This window comes from Manis javanica, chromosome 7, assembly GCF_040802235.1.
Source record: "Manis javanica isolate MJ-LG chromosome 7, MJ_LKY, whole genome shotgun sequence".
In the NCBI taxonomy this organism is placed as follows: domain Eukaryota; kingdom Metazoa; phylum Chordata; class Mammalia; order Pholidota; family Manidae; genus Manis; species Manis javanica.
Window position 1 is genome coordinate 7656618 of NC_133162.1, and position 16664 is coordinate 7673281.

At 48.0% G+C, this 16664-nt stretch overlaps 1 protein-coding gene and 1 long non-coding RNA gene across 3 annotated transcripts in view; one reads left to right on the plus strand and one right to left on the minus strand.

The window, feature by feature from the left end:
• Positions 1-3306: 3306 nt before the first annotated feature.
• LOC140850329 (uncharacterized) lies at positions 3307-13445 on the minus strand. The gene is made up of 3 exons (XR_012132978.1): positions 12534-13445; positions 10796-10887; positions 3307-6524 (listed from the first exon to the last, which is right to left on the minus strand). It is a non-coding gene; the product is annotated as an uncharacterized lncRNA (long non-coding RNA).
• CPXM2 (carboxypeptidase X, M14 family member 2) overlaps positions 11723-16664 on the plus strand; it is a 114398-nt gene continuing 109456 nt past the window's right edge. The window contains exon 1 of one of the 2 annotated variants that reach the window (XM_017676177.3): positions 11723-12180. In XM_017676177.3, coding sequence (XP_017531666.3) covers positions 11880-12180 — 301 coding nt within the window. In that variant the 5' untranslated portion in view covers positions 11723-11879. The remainder of the gene's footprint in view (positions 12181-16664) is intronic. The other variant, XM_073240169.1, reaches the window with a different exon arrangement.

The window sequence follows — 16664 nt, forward strand, 5'->3', positions numbered from 1 at the left end:
TTTCTCATATTCCCTCTTTGCCTTTGCTGAAAGATCCACATCACTGCACACACTTGTTAGAAATAGCGTCAGTGGGGGGGGGGGGGCACATGCATTTGGAGTGCAAGCATCAAGTGAGGGAGCACAAAGCACTGCTCTGTCCTTGTCTTGGGGCCACTTCCCAGCACAGCTGCCTCCCGCCTGGCCCAGAACAGGGTCGCTGATGCCCTCTCAGGGACTCTAGCTTCCCAGTGCAAGGAGGGCTGTCTCCTCCCTAGGAAGGAGGAGCCACGTGGTGCTTCGGGGCTCCAGTGGGTGGGCGGGGCGGGGAAGTGGGAGAGGGGTGCATAGCTAGCAGGAAGGGGTGGAGGGGTGGCTGAGGCAGGGGCGGCCCTGGCGGAGGTGCAAGAGCCCGATGTGGGAATGCCCAAGAGGCAGACACTCCGGTTGGCCAGAGAAGGGGCTCATGAGTGAAACAAGTGGGGTGAGTTTGGAAACACAGTTACGGCCAGGGCTGGGGAGCACCCATGCCAGCATGTACTCAACACTTGCCCCATACCAGGCATTGTGCTCAGTGGGTCCTACCTTAGTGAATAAGACACAGGAAGCTAACAGTGGGGATAATAATAATAGAGTTTAGCCCTCCCTGTAGTGAGGCGTTCTGAGTACGTTACATGTACTAACTTACTCTCCCCAGTGTCTGTGAGGTGGGAACTATTATCCCCCTTTTTCACACTGAAGCCCAGAGATGTGAGGCGACCTGCTTTGTGACACAGCTGGTGAGTGGCCGAGCCAGACGCTGACCTTGGGCCTCAGATCCGTAGCCTCCTCCCTTAGCCACGGACCCAGCTCGTCTCTTACCTCATCCAAGCCTCAGAGCGATCAGACAAGAAAGATAGAGTGTGGTGGGTGCCCTGAAGGAAAACAATAGGACCCAGAGCCAGGAACGGAGGGGAGAAGGGTCAGTCCTACTTGAGATAGAATTTTCCAGAAAGGACTCTCTGAGGGAGTGAGATTTAAAGGGAGACCCAAAGGAAGAAAGGGATTTTATTTATGTAACTAATACCTGGGAAGGTTTCATTTGAAAAAGAAAATATTATGTTGATTTTAATTGTTGTTATGCTATTTTAACTTCACCTCAGAAGTCTCACTTCTCTCTCCAAAGAGGAAGCTAAGCGTGAATTAGTGATGGTGGTGGGACCTCTTGAAGCTTGACCCTGGGGGTGCTGACAGTAGCAGCACAGTCCCCACCAGGCTGACCCACACCAGAAACTGGAGCGTCCCTGGAAAAACTCCTGATTTTGTCAGGCTATTGCTATGCCTGGCGAGCCTTGTTTAATTTGGTTCTCTGGGGTGTTTAAAAAAGTAATTGGTTTGGCTCCAACTTTTCCTCCTTTGAGAACAAGATCCCCTGTAAAATTTAAAGTGGCTGTGCCAACCGGGGGATGTTCTCTGCTCCCCCGAGCCTGGGGGCTCCATTACTGGGAGACAGGAAAAGCATGCCCTGGTCTCAAGGGAGAAGGGGGAATCATCTTCCTCACATTGTGCACTCACATCCAGGAGAACCTCACCCACATCTGAGGGGCCTGAGGCCTGGGTGGTGAGGGGTCTGCCGTGGGCTGGGACAGGCAGGCTTCCCGATCCCAGAAGGCCAGGAGGGGCCACCTGGAGAAACATGCAGTCCAGGTTTGGGGCTTTGAAAGCCAGTTTCAATGAATGCCTTTTTATTGAGCACCTACCTGTGCCACATGGAGACATGGAGAGAAATCAGGCTTTGGACTGTGTTCTCAAGTTCTTTCCATCCAGCCATCCAGCCAGCATTTATGGAGCACCTTCTGCATGCAGGAAAGATGCCCACTGCTTTCCACTGTTCTCTCCCTCGGAGGGGTTCACTGGGTGGTGGGGAGGTCACTGCTGTCCCCATGCACAATGCCCTGAGGCTCGTGGGAGCCCAGAAGACAGGAAGAGAGACCTATCCCCCACTGCAGTCAGAGAGGGCTTCCAGGAGTGAGACCTTAACATGCAAGCAGGAGTCTGCCAGGAAAGGAAGGGTCTGGACACCTTGGGAAGCAGCAATAGCATTTGCAAAAGCAGGAATAGTGTTGGGGTGTGATGAGGAAGGAATGAAGGGTGTGGTGTGGAGGCGCCTTTCTCCATTAGGTAGTAATGTGTGTGACCCTCCTTCCAATAGGACAAGAGCATAGAGCAAATACCAGTAGCATCTGTCCTTTACTGAGTACTTGCTATGCACCAAGCTTCATGCAAAGCAGTTTCGTGCATTAGCTTATTAGAGTCTCTCTGCAATTCTCTATTAGGTCAGGATGGGATTCTCTCACTTTAAGGATGTGTAAACTGAGGCTAGCACTGACTCTGTTGCTGGCCAACAGCTAGTGACGGGTAGAGTCAGGGTGGGAGAGACCCTCAGGCTCACATCCTTAGAGGGACTGCTCCTGGTTGGGTAACTGGGCGCTCTTTGTATGTTAAGATATAAAATGTAAACACTTCAGTATTTAACACCTCTCCCTCCCACCTCTGGGATGTAGAATGGAAACAATAGGAACAAATATGCTTTCTGTTCCATCCACTAGAGTTTGAAAGCTTGGGTTTAAAAAAGATTTCAGAATTTTATCCAGGTTGTTACAGCGGTTGCCAAGTTTAGTTGGATAACATCGGGTTTTCCGCCTTGGAAGTTAACCTTCTTAGAAATAGAAATGTATTCTTAGCTACAGACGTTGTAACTGGATGTGACAGCTTACCTTCCTTTGCACATGGAGGGGAAAATGTGTTTAGGTAGAAGGGAAACAGAGTGTTTGCCACTCCCAAGAACTCATCCTTCATGTCCGAATCCCTCTAAAGCATGTTGTGTTTCAGCATGTGATTTACAACTTGGAGGTAGTTGTCAGTGAAGCCCAGGTGTGAAGGCATGAGGCCAAGACTTAAAAAAAAAAAAGTGTTTCCTGGTTGTGCTCCTAAGGGCAGATGTAATTAAACTGAATTTAAAGAGCTACTTTGATTCTGCTTCCGGTATTTGCTCAGTATTATGATCTTAATCAGGTAATTGTGGCTTGAGAAGAGGGATCTATTTTCTCTTACAGTATAGGAGTATTTGTACAATATAGTCCCTATATGGTAAAAGGGCCTGTTACAAATGCTTTAATATACTGCATTGGCTTACCTATTTCTGCGTCTGTTACTCCCTAAAAGTAATCAGAAAGTTATGGAAGAACAGAAGTTAATCTGCATTACTAAATAATGAAGTTGGGCTGACAGTAGAAGGTAATGCCACAGAGTTGCTTGGTTTATTCAATTCAGTGAAAAGGAAAAAATCAGTTCAGCTGGTTGACCAAAGTCTTCTGTTTTCAAATGGCAATGTGGAAATTGTTTCTCTGATTTGCGTCCTGAGTTAATGTAATATTCTCTGTTGGGACAAGAACTTTAGCAGGAAAAAAATGCTTATGGGCTAAATTTTTCTTTTTCATTGTGTTCATAATCTTTAATATTTTCCCTTATACAAATAAAGAGCATTCAGGTATGGTGGACATACGTTCCTTTGGAGTGAATCAGGGAACATGAGTCTGCCTTCCAGACCGGTGTCACCTATCTCCAAGCCCACCAGAAGTGCTTGAGGGCTCCCAGAGCCCATACTGTCACTGACACTTGACACTCTCTAGGCTTTCTGATTTCTGCCCAGCTAGTAGTGCCAGTTGAGGACGCAACATTTACATTTTCATTTCTCTGCTTGGTAATGACTTTGAGAATCTCTTTTTATGTCATTAGCCTCTTAAGTCATCTCTCCAGCCTATTCATATCCTTTGCCCATTTTTCTATTGGGGTTTCTCTTTTTCTTCCTTATGTAACACACATATAAATTTTTTGTCAGATTCAGACATTGTTGGCATTGTCTCCCAATATGCTATCTGCCTATGTATTTTGTCCTGGGTGTCATTTGTGAAACATAAATCCTTTATCTTGACATAAGCAATTATTTTTATTCTTATTTTTACATTACGGTTTATTCCTTTGAGGTTTTATTTAAGAAGTTTTTCATCATCTTTTGGTCATGAAGATATTTTCCTATATTTTTTCTATTATCTTTATAATTTCATTTTTCACATTTAACTCTTTAATCCTTCTGGAGCTCACCTTTGTGAATGGTGTTAGGTAAGAATCCAGTTAGAGTTGAGGGGAGCCAGGTTTCCCAATGCCATGGAGTGAATATTCTCCCTTGATTCATAATATCCTCACATTCTGTGTTCTCATTACACTGCACATAAGTCTGTACCTCAGCTCTCTATTTTGTTACATTAGTCTCTATTCTGTTTTTGTGCCAATAGCATGATTTCTATTCCATTTTCTCTTTCTTTGTTTTCAGCTGAGACTTTGTAAGGTTTTAATACCTACTTTGGTAACTTAAGGCTATTTTAGCTACTTCAGGATGTTCTTCTTACCATATGTATTTTAGAATAAGTTTATTGAATTTCTCAAAAAATCCAACTGGATGTTTTATTACATATAATTTATTTATATATAATTAACTTACTTATATATTAATTTGTAGAGCAGGGTGGAAATAATTGCATATTTATGATACTAAGTTATCCATGAAAGAGCATGGACTATTTTGCCATTTGTTCAGGACCTCTTGTATGTCCTTTATTAAAATTTCAAAAATGTCTCCCTATAAATTCCAAGATAGTTGCAGTCATAAAGGCCTACTATTTTGTAAGTATCTTATATTATGTTTTCTGTTTTTTTATCACTGGTGTAGAGAAATGTTATTGATTTTGAAAAAGTACATCTTTCATCAAACAATCTTGGAAAGCTATGTTTTATTTACTATGATGATTCTGCAGATCTTTCCTGGATAAATAATCAGATTATTAATCTCTAATAATAAAATTTTTTTTCTCTTTCCTTCTTAACTTTACACCTTTTCTGTCCTTTTATTTCCCTATAGCATTGGCACAGCTTCTAGGACTAGGTGAAAAAATTACAGAGATGGTGGACACATGGCCTTCAGTCCAGTCCTACAGGGAATGCATCTAAACTGAGTTCATTATTTACAATGTTTGCTACAGATTTTTGGTATACAGTCTTTATCAAGATAGGAAAGTTCCCTTTATTTGTAGTTTGCTAAGAGTTTCTTTCCTAAGTAGGTGGTGAATTTTAAGAAATGTTTTTCTGTGTCAGATAATTCATTGACCATTATGTGATTCAGATAATCATACAATTTTTGTCTCTTGCTCTATTGATGTGATGAATTACAGAGACAGATTTTCTTCTGTTGAACAATCTTTGTATTCCTAAAACAATGTCAACTTTCTTAGACCATATTTACAAAGATAAGCTGTTGGATTCAGTTAGTTAATATCTGACTTAGGATTTTTTACATCTATGCTCATAATGAAATGAGCCCATTATATTCTTTCCTTTATATTGTTATTCTGTGGTTTTAGAATCAAGGTTACAGTAACTGCATAAAATGATCTAGCAGCTTTCACTCCTTTTCTGTTTCCCAATATAAACTTTTATAAGATGAGAATTTTGGCCTTTTAAAAGGTTGGTAAATTCACCTGTAAAACCTGAATTTCTTCACAGAGACTGGTTGACTCCATTTTAATTTCTAGTATTGTTGGTCTGTTTGGATTCTGTCTTGTGTCATCTTTGGCAATTTATATATTTTTTAGGAATTTATTAGATCTTCAAATTTATTAGTCTCATGATACTTTCTTACTATATTTTTAGTCTCTATTCTATCAAGCTTAGTGTCTTCTGTGATGTGGGGAGTGGCAGGGATGTTCTCCTGCAGAAACTGTAGTGACACCCCTGGTTTCAGGTTTGGTTGCCTGAGAACGGGCTGCAGGTACAGGTGGTCTTTTCCAACCCTGGGGCTTTCCAGAGCCTACAGGTAACTAACTGCCTTTGGCACCGCTGTTTCAGAGAGCCCCGCGCCCTGATAGCAGGGAGAGAGCTTCAGGTGTTCCAAATGCTTTCTTCTTATTCTGGGCCAGAGGGCAGCAGCGCCATGAGTGTGGTGGTGGTGGGCTGGGCATGGGGCAGAGTCTTCCTAGGCTTTGCTTCTTGGCTTCTCGCACTGAGCTCTTCATACATATTGATTCCTGAAGGTTACTGCTCTTCTCGCTTAGACTTCGTGCATTAAGTGACCACAGAAGCAGCTCTAGAATTTCTAAATTTGAGGGACTTAGATCTTCAGTTCCCAATCCCATGGAAGGAGGGGCTAGAGAGTTGCTGGGAGCTAAAGGCATCCCCCAGAATCACTGGTGACCAACCCTGGGCTCCTGTGCTACACCCCTTACTCTGCATTCAACTAAGTACATCTTGGGCTGTGAGGGTGTGCGAATTCTCTTTGGCCTGAGATTGTATCAGGCCTGATGGAAGCAGAAGTTTTGGAGCCAGACAGTCACAGGTTAAACTCCTGACTCAGTCACTTGTTAAATCGATGACCTTTAGCAACTGACTGTTCTTAGCTGTAAGATGGAGGAGAATCCTTCTTGGGCCTTGGGAGGATTGTGTCATTCAGGGACCTGCAGGAACAGACACACACACAGATGAACTGAAATGAACCAATAAAGCCCGGAGGCATGGGCAAGATTGAGAGGACAAACTGGGGTATTCAGGAACCAGATACTGGTGACAGCAGGCTTAGACCCACAGGCGGTCACTATTGCCGATTGGCCTGAAGCACTGGAGCTGAAGAAGGGGGCTTTAGGGCAGCACAAAGATGCAGCCACTCCCAGGATCGCTGGGCTAAAGTGGCAAGGGATGTGGACAGGTTGGGGGCAAGGGCAAGAAGTCCCCAGATGGCTTTCTCCCCCCAGCCTCCCATCTCTTGCTGGCACCTCTCCTTGGCCGTACCCAACCAGAGGGCAGGGATATTCAACCCACAAGGACAGCCTCCAGGATTCCATGGGCTGAGAGGGATGGAGATGGGAGGGCGTAAAAACAGAGAAACCAGCACAAAGGTTAGATCCAATTATATCTGGAAGTTATCCTGCACATAGTGGATGTCCAAGAAATGCTGGATCTCTCAGGATGCTGAGCAGCCTGTCAACCCAGAGTTCCATGTGTCCCCAAGTATCTGTTGGCGTGGTTTCCTCCCAGTTTTCACAACAGCATCGTATTGTTTACAGATGGAATATCTCAAGCCAAAGTAACTTTCCCTAGGGCGAACTGAAAATGATGTCAGAGGGTAGAGGTGATAGTGAGGAGAAGGCCCAAGTTGCAAGGGGCATCCATGAACTAAGAATAAGGCTCATCAAAATACGCCAGATCTACAGAGCACAGGAGTAAGAAGAGACATCTTGAAAATTAAATATGAAATGGTAATTATGTAGTAATGAGATTGTGGATATTACAAAGGACACCACCATTTAAACCATCAATCTCAACAGAGTAATAACAGGAAAAACCTTCCAGCTTCATGATTATAATCATAGTTGCCATAACAACTTAGTATCTCTCTCCATGAGCATCTATCTCGGGACTGTATTTTTAGGATTGACTATGCCTGAACATGTATTTTTCTTTATATAGCAGCTAATTCTTCAAATTACTGATCTTAAAAAAAAAATTCCATTTTCATTATCACCGAGTGTAAAAGTCTCAGGGATAATTAGGGAAATGAGCAGGTGTGAGAGTCCGTTACAAAAAATGCTACAAGAGTATTGATGTCTTGACAACATTTGTTCCAACAGAATGTTCTCTGGACCTGTACGCACTATTGTTCCTTGTCAAGCAGCTTAACATAAACCTTCTCTGTGGGGCTCATAAATATTTGAAAAATTATTAGCTCTGTAAGGTGTCTGAGAATTATTTGACAAGTAAAGATTTATGTAATATAACAGAAATTGGCTTAACAGAATCCTGAGTCTCAGGAATGAATGAATGAATAAACATTGCTTTTCCTTGCTTAACAGAAATGCATGTAACAGATTCCCAACTGAAGCAACAATGGTTTTAAAGAACACCGTTTGGAGAACCCAGAAACCAGAAGGGATTCTGAGCTGCCATTTTGGTTTGCAGATTTGCACCTGCTGCTACACACCCAGCTGAAGGGTTTGGTTTATAGCACAGCAGATGTCCAAGGAAAGTTAGCACTTTACCAAGCTCCACTTACACTCCTGGGAGATGTTAACAGCCCTACCTTAGGGTCCCAGACTGAAGTTAAATAAACAAATTATTAGGTAGAGAACAAAAAGTTCTCAGAAACAAGCACTCTATGTTAATGTCATGAAAGACCCTTAGTCATGCAACATTAGTCATGCAACAAAGATTTACTGATAATTTTCTATCTTTCTGTACCCTATCATTTTTATTTACAATGTAAAATTAGCAGAATATAATAATCACTAGCTTATAAAGAGCTTATAAATGCTGTGCAGGGAGAAATGAAGAGTATGCCTTATCATTGTTGCCCATTGGTGAGCCAGGAGCCCTGCGACTGGGTAAGTTTATGAGCCTGAGTTCTACACATAGGAGTGGGGTTTATACGGGATTGGGAAGCACTTTGAGTTCTTCAATAGAAGAGCAACATTATAAATGGGTGCTTCAGGGAGAAAGCTGTAGCTTCCTGTGTAGTAAGGGCAGCAAGTCATAGAAGCCAGAAGCAGGGAGACCTGCTGAGCAAGTGTTCCAACAGTCTGGCATGGGGCTCTGGACATGCACAAGGATACTGCCTGTGGGAACAGAGGAGGAGGTGAGTTAAAGACTAAGTGCCACAAGAAGCAATAGGATTTACTGATAGGTCAGCTGTGTTAGAAGGCAAAGCATAAATAGGGCAAGATCTTCATCTGAGAGGCTGAAGAATGAGGGGAACCTCCTGGGCAGACAGGCTGGCCTGGGAAGCAGGATGAGGCTTGGAAAGCAAGAGAATGAGGTCAGTTTTGCCATCCTGTCTTCCTAAGCCTCATGAGCTCTGGCTGTGCCCAGCAAATTTCCAGGCGAGCAGCCCCAGAGAGGGGGACCAGAGGTAAACAAAGGCTGGCAGCTCCAGAAGCTGTGCAGTGGGCTGCTGCGTGTGGGGAGAATTGGTGTCAATGCAATCAATTCTTGTTCTACTTGTTCTGCTTGCTTTAATTACACGTCTCTCCAAGGAAAACAAACAAGTAGGCAATGAGAGAGCAGTGATTTGTGGGATTCATTTCCTGATTCCAGGGGATGTGTTGAGAATCAGGTTTGCATGGAATATTCTCGGAGCATTTACCAGGCACTGCTGGGTAGGTGCATGTTTTATTTACCTAAGAGGTACAAGGAAAGTAAAATGATTTTAGAATTTACTGGGTTGAAGCTACCAGAATTCATACGGTTTGAATTTTGCCACCAGATAAAGGCAGAAGAGCAGGTTTTTGTCCTGTCACTAGTTTGCTCTAAGTCTGGGTAGATCTAGGCCTCATACTCTTCCCCTGTAAAATGGGAGGGGGAAGTCTCAAAGTTTGACTGCATGAGAATTACTAGCAGAGCCTATTTGACATGGCAGTGCACAATCCTACATGCCAGGAGGTTCTGCAGGTCTGGGGTGGAGCCCAGGTGTCTGCACGCTCAGCAAGTTCTGGGGTCTCTGCTGGAGGCAGTGCTGGGTGGCCTGGCTGGATGGTGTCTGAGGCCCCTGCTGGCCAGGATTCCAGGAAATGCTTTAGCTGTACTTCCTACAGCGAGCTTTAACTTCTGCGTGTATTACTGCTGGCTGCTATTTCGCCACTGAAGCCTCCTGCAGAACTGTTTTGCTGTCTGGAGTGCCTGGCTTCAGATAAAAGAGCCCCGAGTGAGTGAACCCTGAGGTTATACTATGGAGGAGGGCTGGCAAGGATCCAGAGGAGGTCATGGACCAGCCCAGCCCAGACCTGTTTGGAGAGTAGTGGGAGGGGAAGGGGGCCCTTCTCCTCTGTCACTCTGGAGATCTGAGCTGGTTCTGGGTTCCAGCATGTCCTGGGGTAGAGAGGGGGTGGGTTGATAGTCAGGTCCAAGGCCTCCTGGCCCTTGGAGATAGGGCAGAGTCCAGCCTCCTCCTCTCACTCTGGCCATACTGCTTTGACCCGGGACCTGGGAGCATAAATAGGACAAGATCTTCCTACAGGGCAAGACCTGCCCTACAGGATGACCTAGTTAGGAAGCCTGTGTGGGGATGATTGAAAAAACACAAGGTGGCAAATGGCATTGGCCAGTGGCAGTGGATGACAGCTGTCTTGGCCCAAGTCCTGCCCACTATGTGGGCTCAGAAGTGAGACTCCAGAGAAATGAGGAGGCCTTGCTCAGGTGCCCAGGTTCAGCTCAGCTGCATCCTGGAGTGGCAGGGTCCAAAGGGACTGGGAAGGTGAGAGCCCAACCCAGGGTTGAGGGTTAGTCTGTCCCTTCGGTAGGCAGAATGGGCCCCCAAAGATGCCCTACATGCATCCTGGAGATCTGTATCTCGGGTTCCATGGCAAAACGGCCTTTGCAGATGGGACTGACGTTACCACCTTAAGGGGGGTCTGTCCTGGACTGGGTGGGTGGGCTCATCTAGTCACAGGAGCCCTCGAAGGCAGAGAACATTCTCCAGCTGCTAGGAGGGAAGGTGTGCGGGAAGGGGAAGTCAAGAGGCTTGCAGCCACAGCAGGGACTCAGCCTGCCAGTTCTGGTTCCAAGGTCTAGGGACCACATGCAAGGACCGGAGGGAGGCTGCCAGGAGCCCCTCCCGGAAGGCATGAGAAGGGGTGCAGGCAGCTGGGAGGAGCAAGACTGGGGGGAGCTGACGGCCAGCAGTGAGGGGCTCAGATGCTACCACCCGGAGGGACTGAACTCCGTCAACACCCTGCCTGACCTGGAAGCAGGCTCTTCCCCAGAGGCTCCTCTGGACGATGCAGCATGCAGATTTTAGCCTGGTGACACTGCTCAGCCTGCTGCCCTGAGGAGCTGTAAGATGATAAATATGTGTTGTTGTAAACCGCTAAGTTTGTAGGTGACTGTTACAGCAGCCAGAGGAAACCAATGCAGGCCCCGCGTCCCGGATGTCCCAGCCTGAAGGGCCCACCCAAAGTGGTCCAAGGGCAGGAGGTACTTTCTCAAAACATAGTGAGCCTGCCTGGAGGGCCCCCTGGGCAAGGAGCCTGCTTTCTGGATGAACCAGTGTCCCCCAGGAAGGCAGCCTTAGGATAAGCCCACCTTCTCTCCACGTCCAACAGAGTTGCCATCTCTGACACAAGCAGGGGTCCCCTGGTCACTGGGCCCTGCCTTCACAGAACTACTCGTTGGAACCCTGGGGACTTGGGGCCTCAGAATTCCTCATTCACGTTTCCTGAAGCCGCGGCATGGTTGAGCTGAGCGACAGGTTTGTATGGCCAGCGGGGAACCTGCGCTGGGTGTGGAACCAGGGGCAAAGCAGGGGTCAGGAGAGCCGGGGCTTGGCTCCGGGCTCTAATTTGCTTCAGGACCTTAGGCCAATCCTTCCTCATGGCGGTCCACGTTTCTCCAACCTGTGAAACTGCTCGAGCTTCCTTCTAGATGGAAACTCCCTGGAGCGTCTGGGGAAACAGTGCCCGGGCCGGAGTCGGGGGTGCGGGGAAGGGGGCAGGTTTGGGACAGTTAATAGGACTGAGGGGGCTCCCACACCTGCCTCCAGGGGCAGGCTGCGCGGGGTCCGCAGGGAAAAGGAGGAAGCAGGAAGGGCGGGGCCGGTCCCCTGCCCCCGCCCCCGCCTAGGCGCGCCCCTGCCCGCCCCCGGCCCGGCCCAGCCCAGCCCGGCCCAGCCCCGCGGGCGGGTCACACGCGCCCCGGCCGGCCGCCTCCTGCGCCCCGTGCGCCGCGCTGCCGTCTCGGCCCCCTACCCCGCGCTCCAGTCCGCGCCTGCCGCCCGCCCGGCGCTCCCGGCGACCGCGGCCCTGCCCAGGGCGCGGGGCGGAGCGGGCATGGCCCGCCGGGGGTCCGCCGCGCTTGCCCTCGTGTTCCTGGCGGTGGCCCTGGCCGGGGTCGGGGCCCAGGGCGCAGCCCTCGAGGACCCCGACTACTACGTGCAGGAGATCTGGAACCGGGAGCCCTACTATGCGCGCCCGGAGCCCGAGCCCGAGCCCTTTTCGCCGCGACTGCCCGCGGGGGCCGGGGAGGAGGAGCGGGAGCCGCGCCCGCCGGAGCCGAGGCCGCCCCAGAAGGCGAGCAAACCCAGGAAAACTCCCAAGAGAGGGAAGCTGGCTCCTGAGACGCCCCCACCGGGTAAGTAAGGAACTTCCCGCGCTGGGCGGCCCGAGGGGGCGCCCACGGCTGTGCGCCTGTCGCGCGGTGGCCCGCCGGGTCGGAGGGGACAGCTGCCCTCCCTGTGCGTGTGTCCGGGATGGAGGAGCGCCGCAAAGCGCCCGTCGCTGCCTCCGCCGCCCCTCCAGGTCTGAACCGCGCATCCCGCTGGCCCCGCCGAGCTCCCCAGAACTTAAACCTGACCGCTGTTCCCCGCAGGTAGACCCACTGTGCAGCAGGGAAGCTCACTGCGGAGCTGGCTCCCTCGTGCCCCACGTTTCAGATTTACTGGACGAAGGATCTTTCTGCCCGACACTTACTCCTACCCCACTTACTTTTTCAATCTTTCTGCAGGGCGTTTTCTTGAGAGCAAATTTCCGTTTTGGCGGCGTGCAGGGCTGGCCCGTTTAGGCACAGCGGCCTCTGGGGAAAGCCCAGCGGGGGCCTTTACTCAGCCAGCGTCCCTCAACACCCTCCCTCTGCCCACTGGGCCAGGATGGCAGACCCTCTGCCGGGGAGCCCTGGGCTGGCAGCTGGACTCCTGCGCCCGCGGAGGGAGAGCTGTGGAGGCCGGGAAGGCCCCGTGGCGCCTGGCAGCCTGCTGTGCTCAAGTCTCCCAGGAATCTCTCACACCCTTCCCGAATCCCTCCTGTTTCTGCCAGCCCTGTCTTGGGAAATGACTTCCATTTGGTTTCTTAGACTTCTTGTGAAGGGAAACTTTCTCTTAATTGTTCCAAACGTTCTTTGCTCAAGTTGCAGAGGGCTGGGGTCCTAGTATTTCAAGATTGGGGAGTAGCAGGATTGTAGCCAAATTCTCTGGCCTTGTAATGGCCCTCCTTGAAAGGTGATACATGCTCCGGAGACCATTACACAGCTCCTTGCATGGAAGGAATCGCCTTTGTTTGGTTAAACTGTTCATGGAGGTGAGCAGGGAGGCAGTGGGAAGCAGGTGGAGATGGGGACCCAGGATTCTTGAATGAATGGGCCCATCTCAGTAGCCCGTTTGCACGTACAAGTCGGGGTGGGAGGGCTTCTCCCATGCTTCAGTCTGTGAGCAGCTCTATGAATAGGCAGGCAGTCCTGTAATTGTGTAACCCTGAACAGAATGATCCAGAATTTCCAATGTCTTCTGGGCAACTGTGGGAATTAAGATTTGTAAAAGTCATATTGTTTTAATAACAGGTATAGGAATGGGAAGAGAAACTCCTATCTGTAGAAGGTCTGCTGTGACTCTATTAGGAGCTTTAGGTACACCATCTCATTTAATTCTTTCCATGGCTCTGAGGGGTGGGTATTGTTATTTTACAAGGAGGAAGCTGAGGCTTTGACCGTTTAAGCACCTGCTTAAGTCAGTGTTGGTTACTTGCTTGGGAGATTTGAAAGCCCTTCTCCTGTGCTTTTTAACTCAAGGCCTTTTCTGTTGGGTAGTTTGAATCAAATTTGCATGTGTTTTTGTTTTTTAGGGTCTGCTGTGTGTTTAGGGCAGTCCTGGGCATGGTGGATGGGGGACCCATTTGTGAAGTTCTGGGATTTACTGCAGGGATCACGGGGGAACATGGAAGAAGCCTCAGATTGAGAGTCTGAAGACCGCACTTAACTCCCAGGTCTGGGGCTCAGCCCTCAGCTGCCCGGACCTCAGCATTTTCATCTGCAAAGAAGACGAGCTGCGCCTGCTACCTCACTTTACTTTGTCAATTGTTTTAAAAGTTTTTCAGCTTCTGGTGTGTAAGCTGATGGTTGTGCTCATCCTTCTCTGACCTGTTCGTTCATTCTGCTATGTCACCAGGACCCTGCTGAGCACCAGGTTCTGGGTGAAGTTCCAGGGCAGAGAGGGCAAGACAGCCCCACCTCTGCCCATGTGGCATGCAGAGAAGTTGGGGGGCTCTGAAAAAGTAATCGCAGGTGTGCTGAGGGCTGAATCGCTGATCCCCAAACTGAAAACACATCTTTGAAAATTCCAAAGACTCAGCTTCAAGGCCTCCAGGGGCACTGCCACCATTTCTAATGAATTGTGTGGGTCTTTTTAGAGCATCTCCAACTGTGGCAAGCAAAGGGTGACATTTATTGCATACTTTCAACTCCTGCCCCCCTCCCCTCCTTTGGTGTTTAGCCAGTGGAACCCTCTACCCTGGACTCCAACTGGGGGAGACTGGTTTAAGAATGACCTTAATTAGGGAAGTAAAGGTTACTTTGGGGCACTTAAACTGCGCTAAGAGAAAATTATTTCTTTCCCACTCTAAGTGGTGGCTCGATATATGTATGGTTAATGATAACAATAGAAGTGTTCGTCTCTGTATTGGACAGGCTCATAAGCAAGTTGCCATAATATCGTAGGAAGACATTTACAGAGGAGGGAACATTATGCCACAGCCTGGAGTGTTTAATGTGAACTTCTGAACTTGGCTTCACTGGGTGGGTGGTGCAAGATACACACAAGGCGCTGTCTAGGCACAGAAGTGGGAGTGAGAGATTTAGAGATGAGAAAGAATGTAGAAGCATATATAACTAGTTTAAAAGTCTATCATGTGCTTTGTCGTTACAGATGATAGAATATTTTCCAGAGAGCCTTTGTCTTGCATAAAGGTTGGGCTCGTGGTAAGATGGGAGGCAAATGTTCCGTGTGGCAGGCTCTCAGAGGGAGTCTGGTCGTAATCCCAAAGGAGGGTTTGCTTAGGGAACCAAGGGCATTAGGGACGTGATCTTGTGGTGAGTTTGGCTTTGACCCTTGGCTGTTCTTTCCTGCTACCACAGAAATGTGCAGTGGATGTCCTGTGCTGACATTCTCCTGGAGGTGTCTTGGACAGCTGAATCCTTTAGTTAATTGAGACCACTGCATTTTTCCATGAGTGGCTGGCAGAGTCCCAGAGAAGTGGAGTCCTGATATACTGAACAGAGTGGTATCTTTAAACAATTTTCTAAAAGTTGTTATTTTGAAATCATTATAGACTCAGGATGTGTACTAGTGCAAAAATAGTACCATGAAGTCCTGCATACCTCCTCCCAGCTTCCCCCAGTGATAACGTCTTTTAGAACTATTGTTCAGGATTTCTCCACCATGGCAGTATTGACGTTTTGGACCAACTGTGTATGTGTGCTGGGTGGGAGGCTGTGCTGTTCGCTGCCGGAGGCTGAGCAGCATTCCTGGCCTTGACCCACTAGATGCCACAAGTACATGTCATGACAACCAAAAATGTCACTGGACATTGCCAGATACCCTCAGTGGGTTGAGAATCACTGTTCTATGCAGCATCAAAACAGGAAAATGACAGTGGGACAGTACTGATGACTAGATTACATACTCCACATTTCACCAGTTTTTACATGCACTTCTGTGTGTGCAGTTCTCTGCAGTTTTATCACATGTACAGATTCGTGGACCCACCATCACTGTCAGGATATAGAACCATGGAATCCTTGTCTGAGGCAGAGTGAGACTAAGCATTGTACAATTTCTGAGATCCTCTTGGTGAACATCAGTTAATCCCAGAGTTTTAGAACTTGAAGGAAACCAAGTAGCCCTCATGTACAAATTGTTCACTGTAAGATTCCGACAGTGGGCTGCCCGTTCCGCTCATACACTTCCACTGATGGGCTCTTACCACCTCATGCACTTATTGGATGAATGGTACTGATGGCTAGAATGTTTTTTCTGTAGGGACCCAGCTACCTACTTCTCTGTAATTCCATTTATTTAGCTCCTTCTAGCTAAGTGCGGTAGTTTCTAGAGCCTGGCTATTGGAATGCTATGGGATCCAGACAGTCTCAGATCCCAGTTTCCATTTCCCACATCCCATCCGTAGTCCTGGTCCATAGTCCTGAGCCTGTGGAATTTGCAGAGTGGGCAGCGAGCCACGTTTGTACGTCTGTGCCCAGAACCAGCGAGTTTGCATTTTGTACTGTGTTGGGCCCCAGCCACCGAGGGGGATAACCAAAGACGTTATTTGAGCATATTTGGTTGTAAACAAAGCCCCTTCTGTTGTGCACTGCAAGCCAGTTCTGGAGAGAACTTCACTTTTGAGCTTTGCTTCATCTCTCTTCAGAGAGCCTTGCTGTGTATGGCCTTCAAATGGAAACATCTCCTGGGCAAAGCTCTAGTGTACGGATTAGGAGAATGTGTTTGTAAATATTTCACTATGTGTTTTAAAAGCAATCGCAAGGCTATAAGCACAGCTAAACAATTAATAAAAAGACTCTATATCATGGTGTTATATGCTCACTGGAAAAGTTAAATCCAGTGTTTGTCCAGAGAAACTCCTTACAAAATTCCAAGGAAAAGGATGTTTTACAGAAAAGGTCGCTTCATGTACTTCAGCAAGCAGCTTTCTAAGACGCCACCCCTCCTTCAACTATTCATGCTGGCAGAACCTCCCCACTGCCTGTGCCCATGGTTCCAGAAACTGGGGTTTGTGCCTGGATAATGCAGGGGAGACACTTCCATGTTTGGGGAAGCTGGACTGGATGCTGTG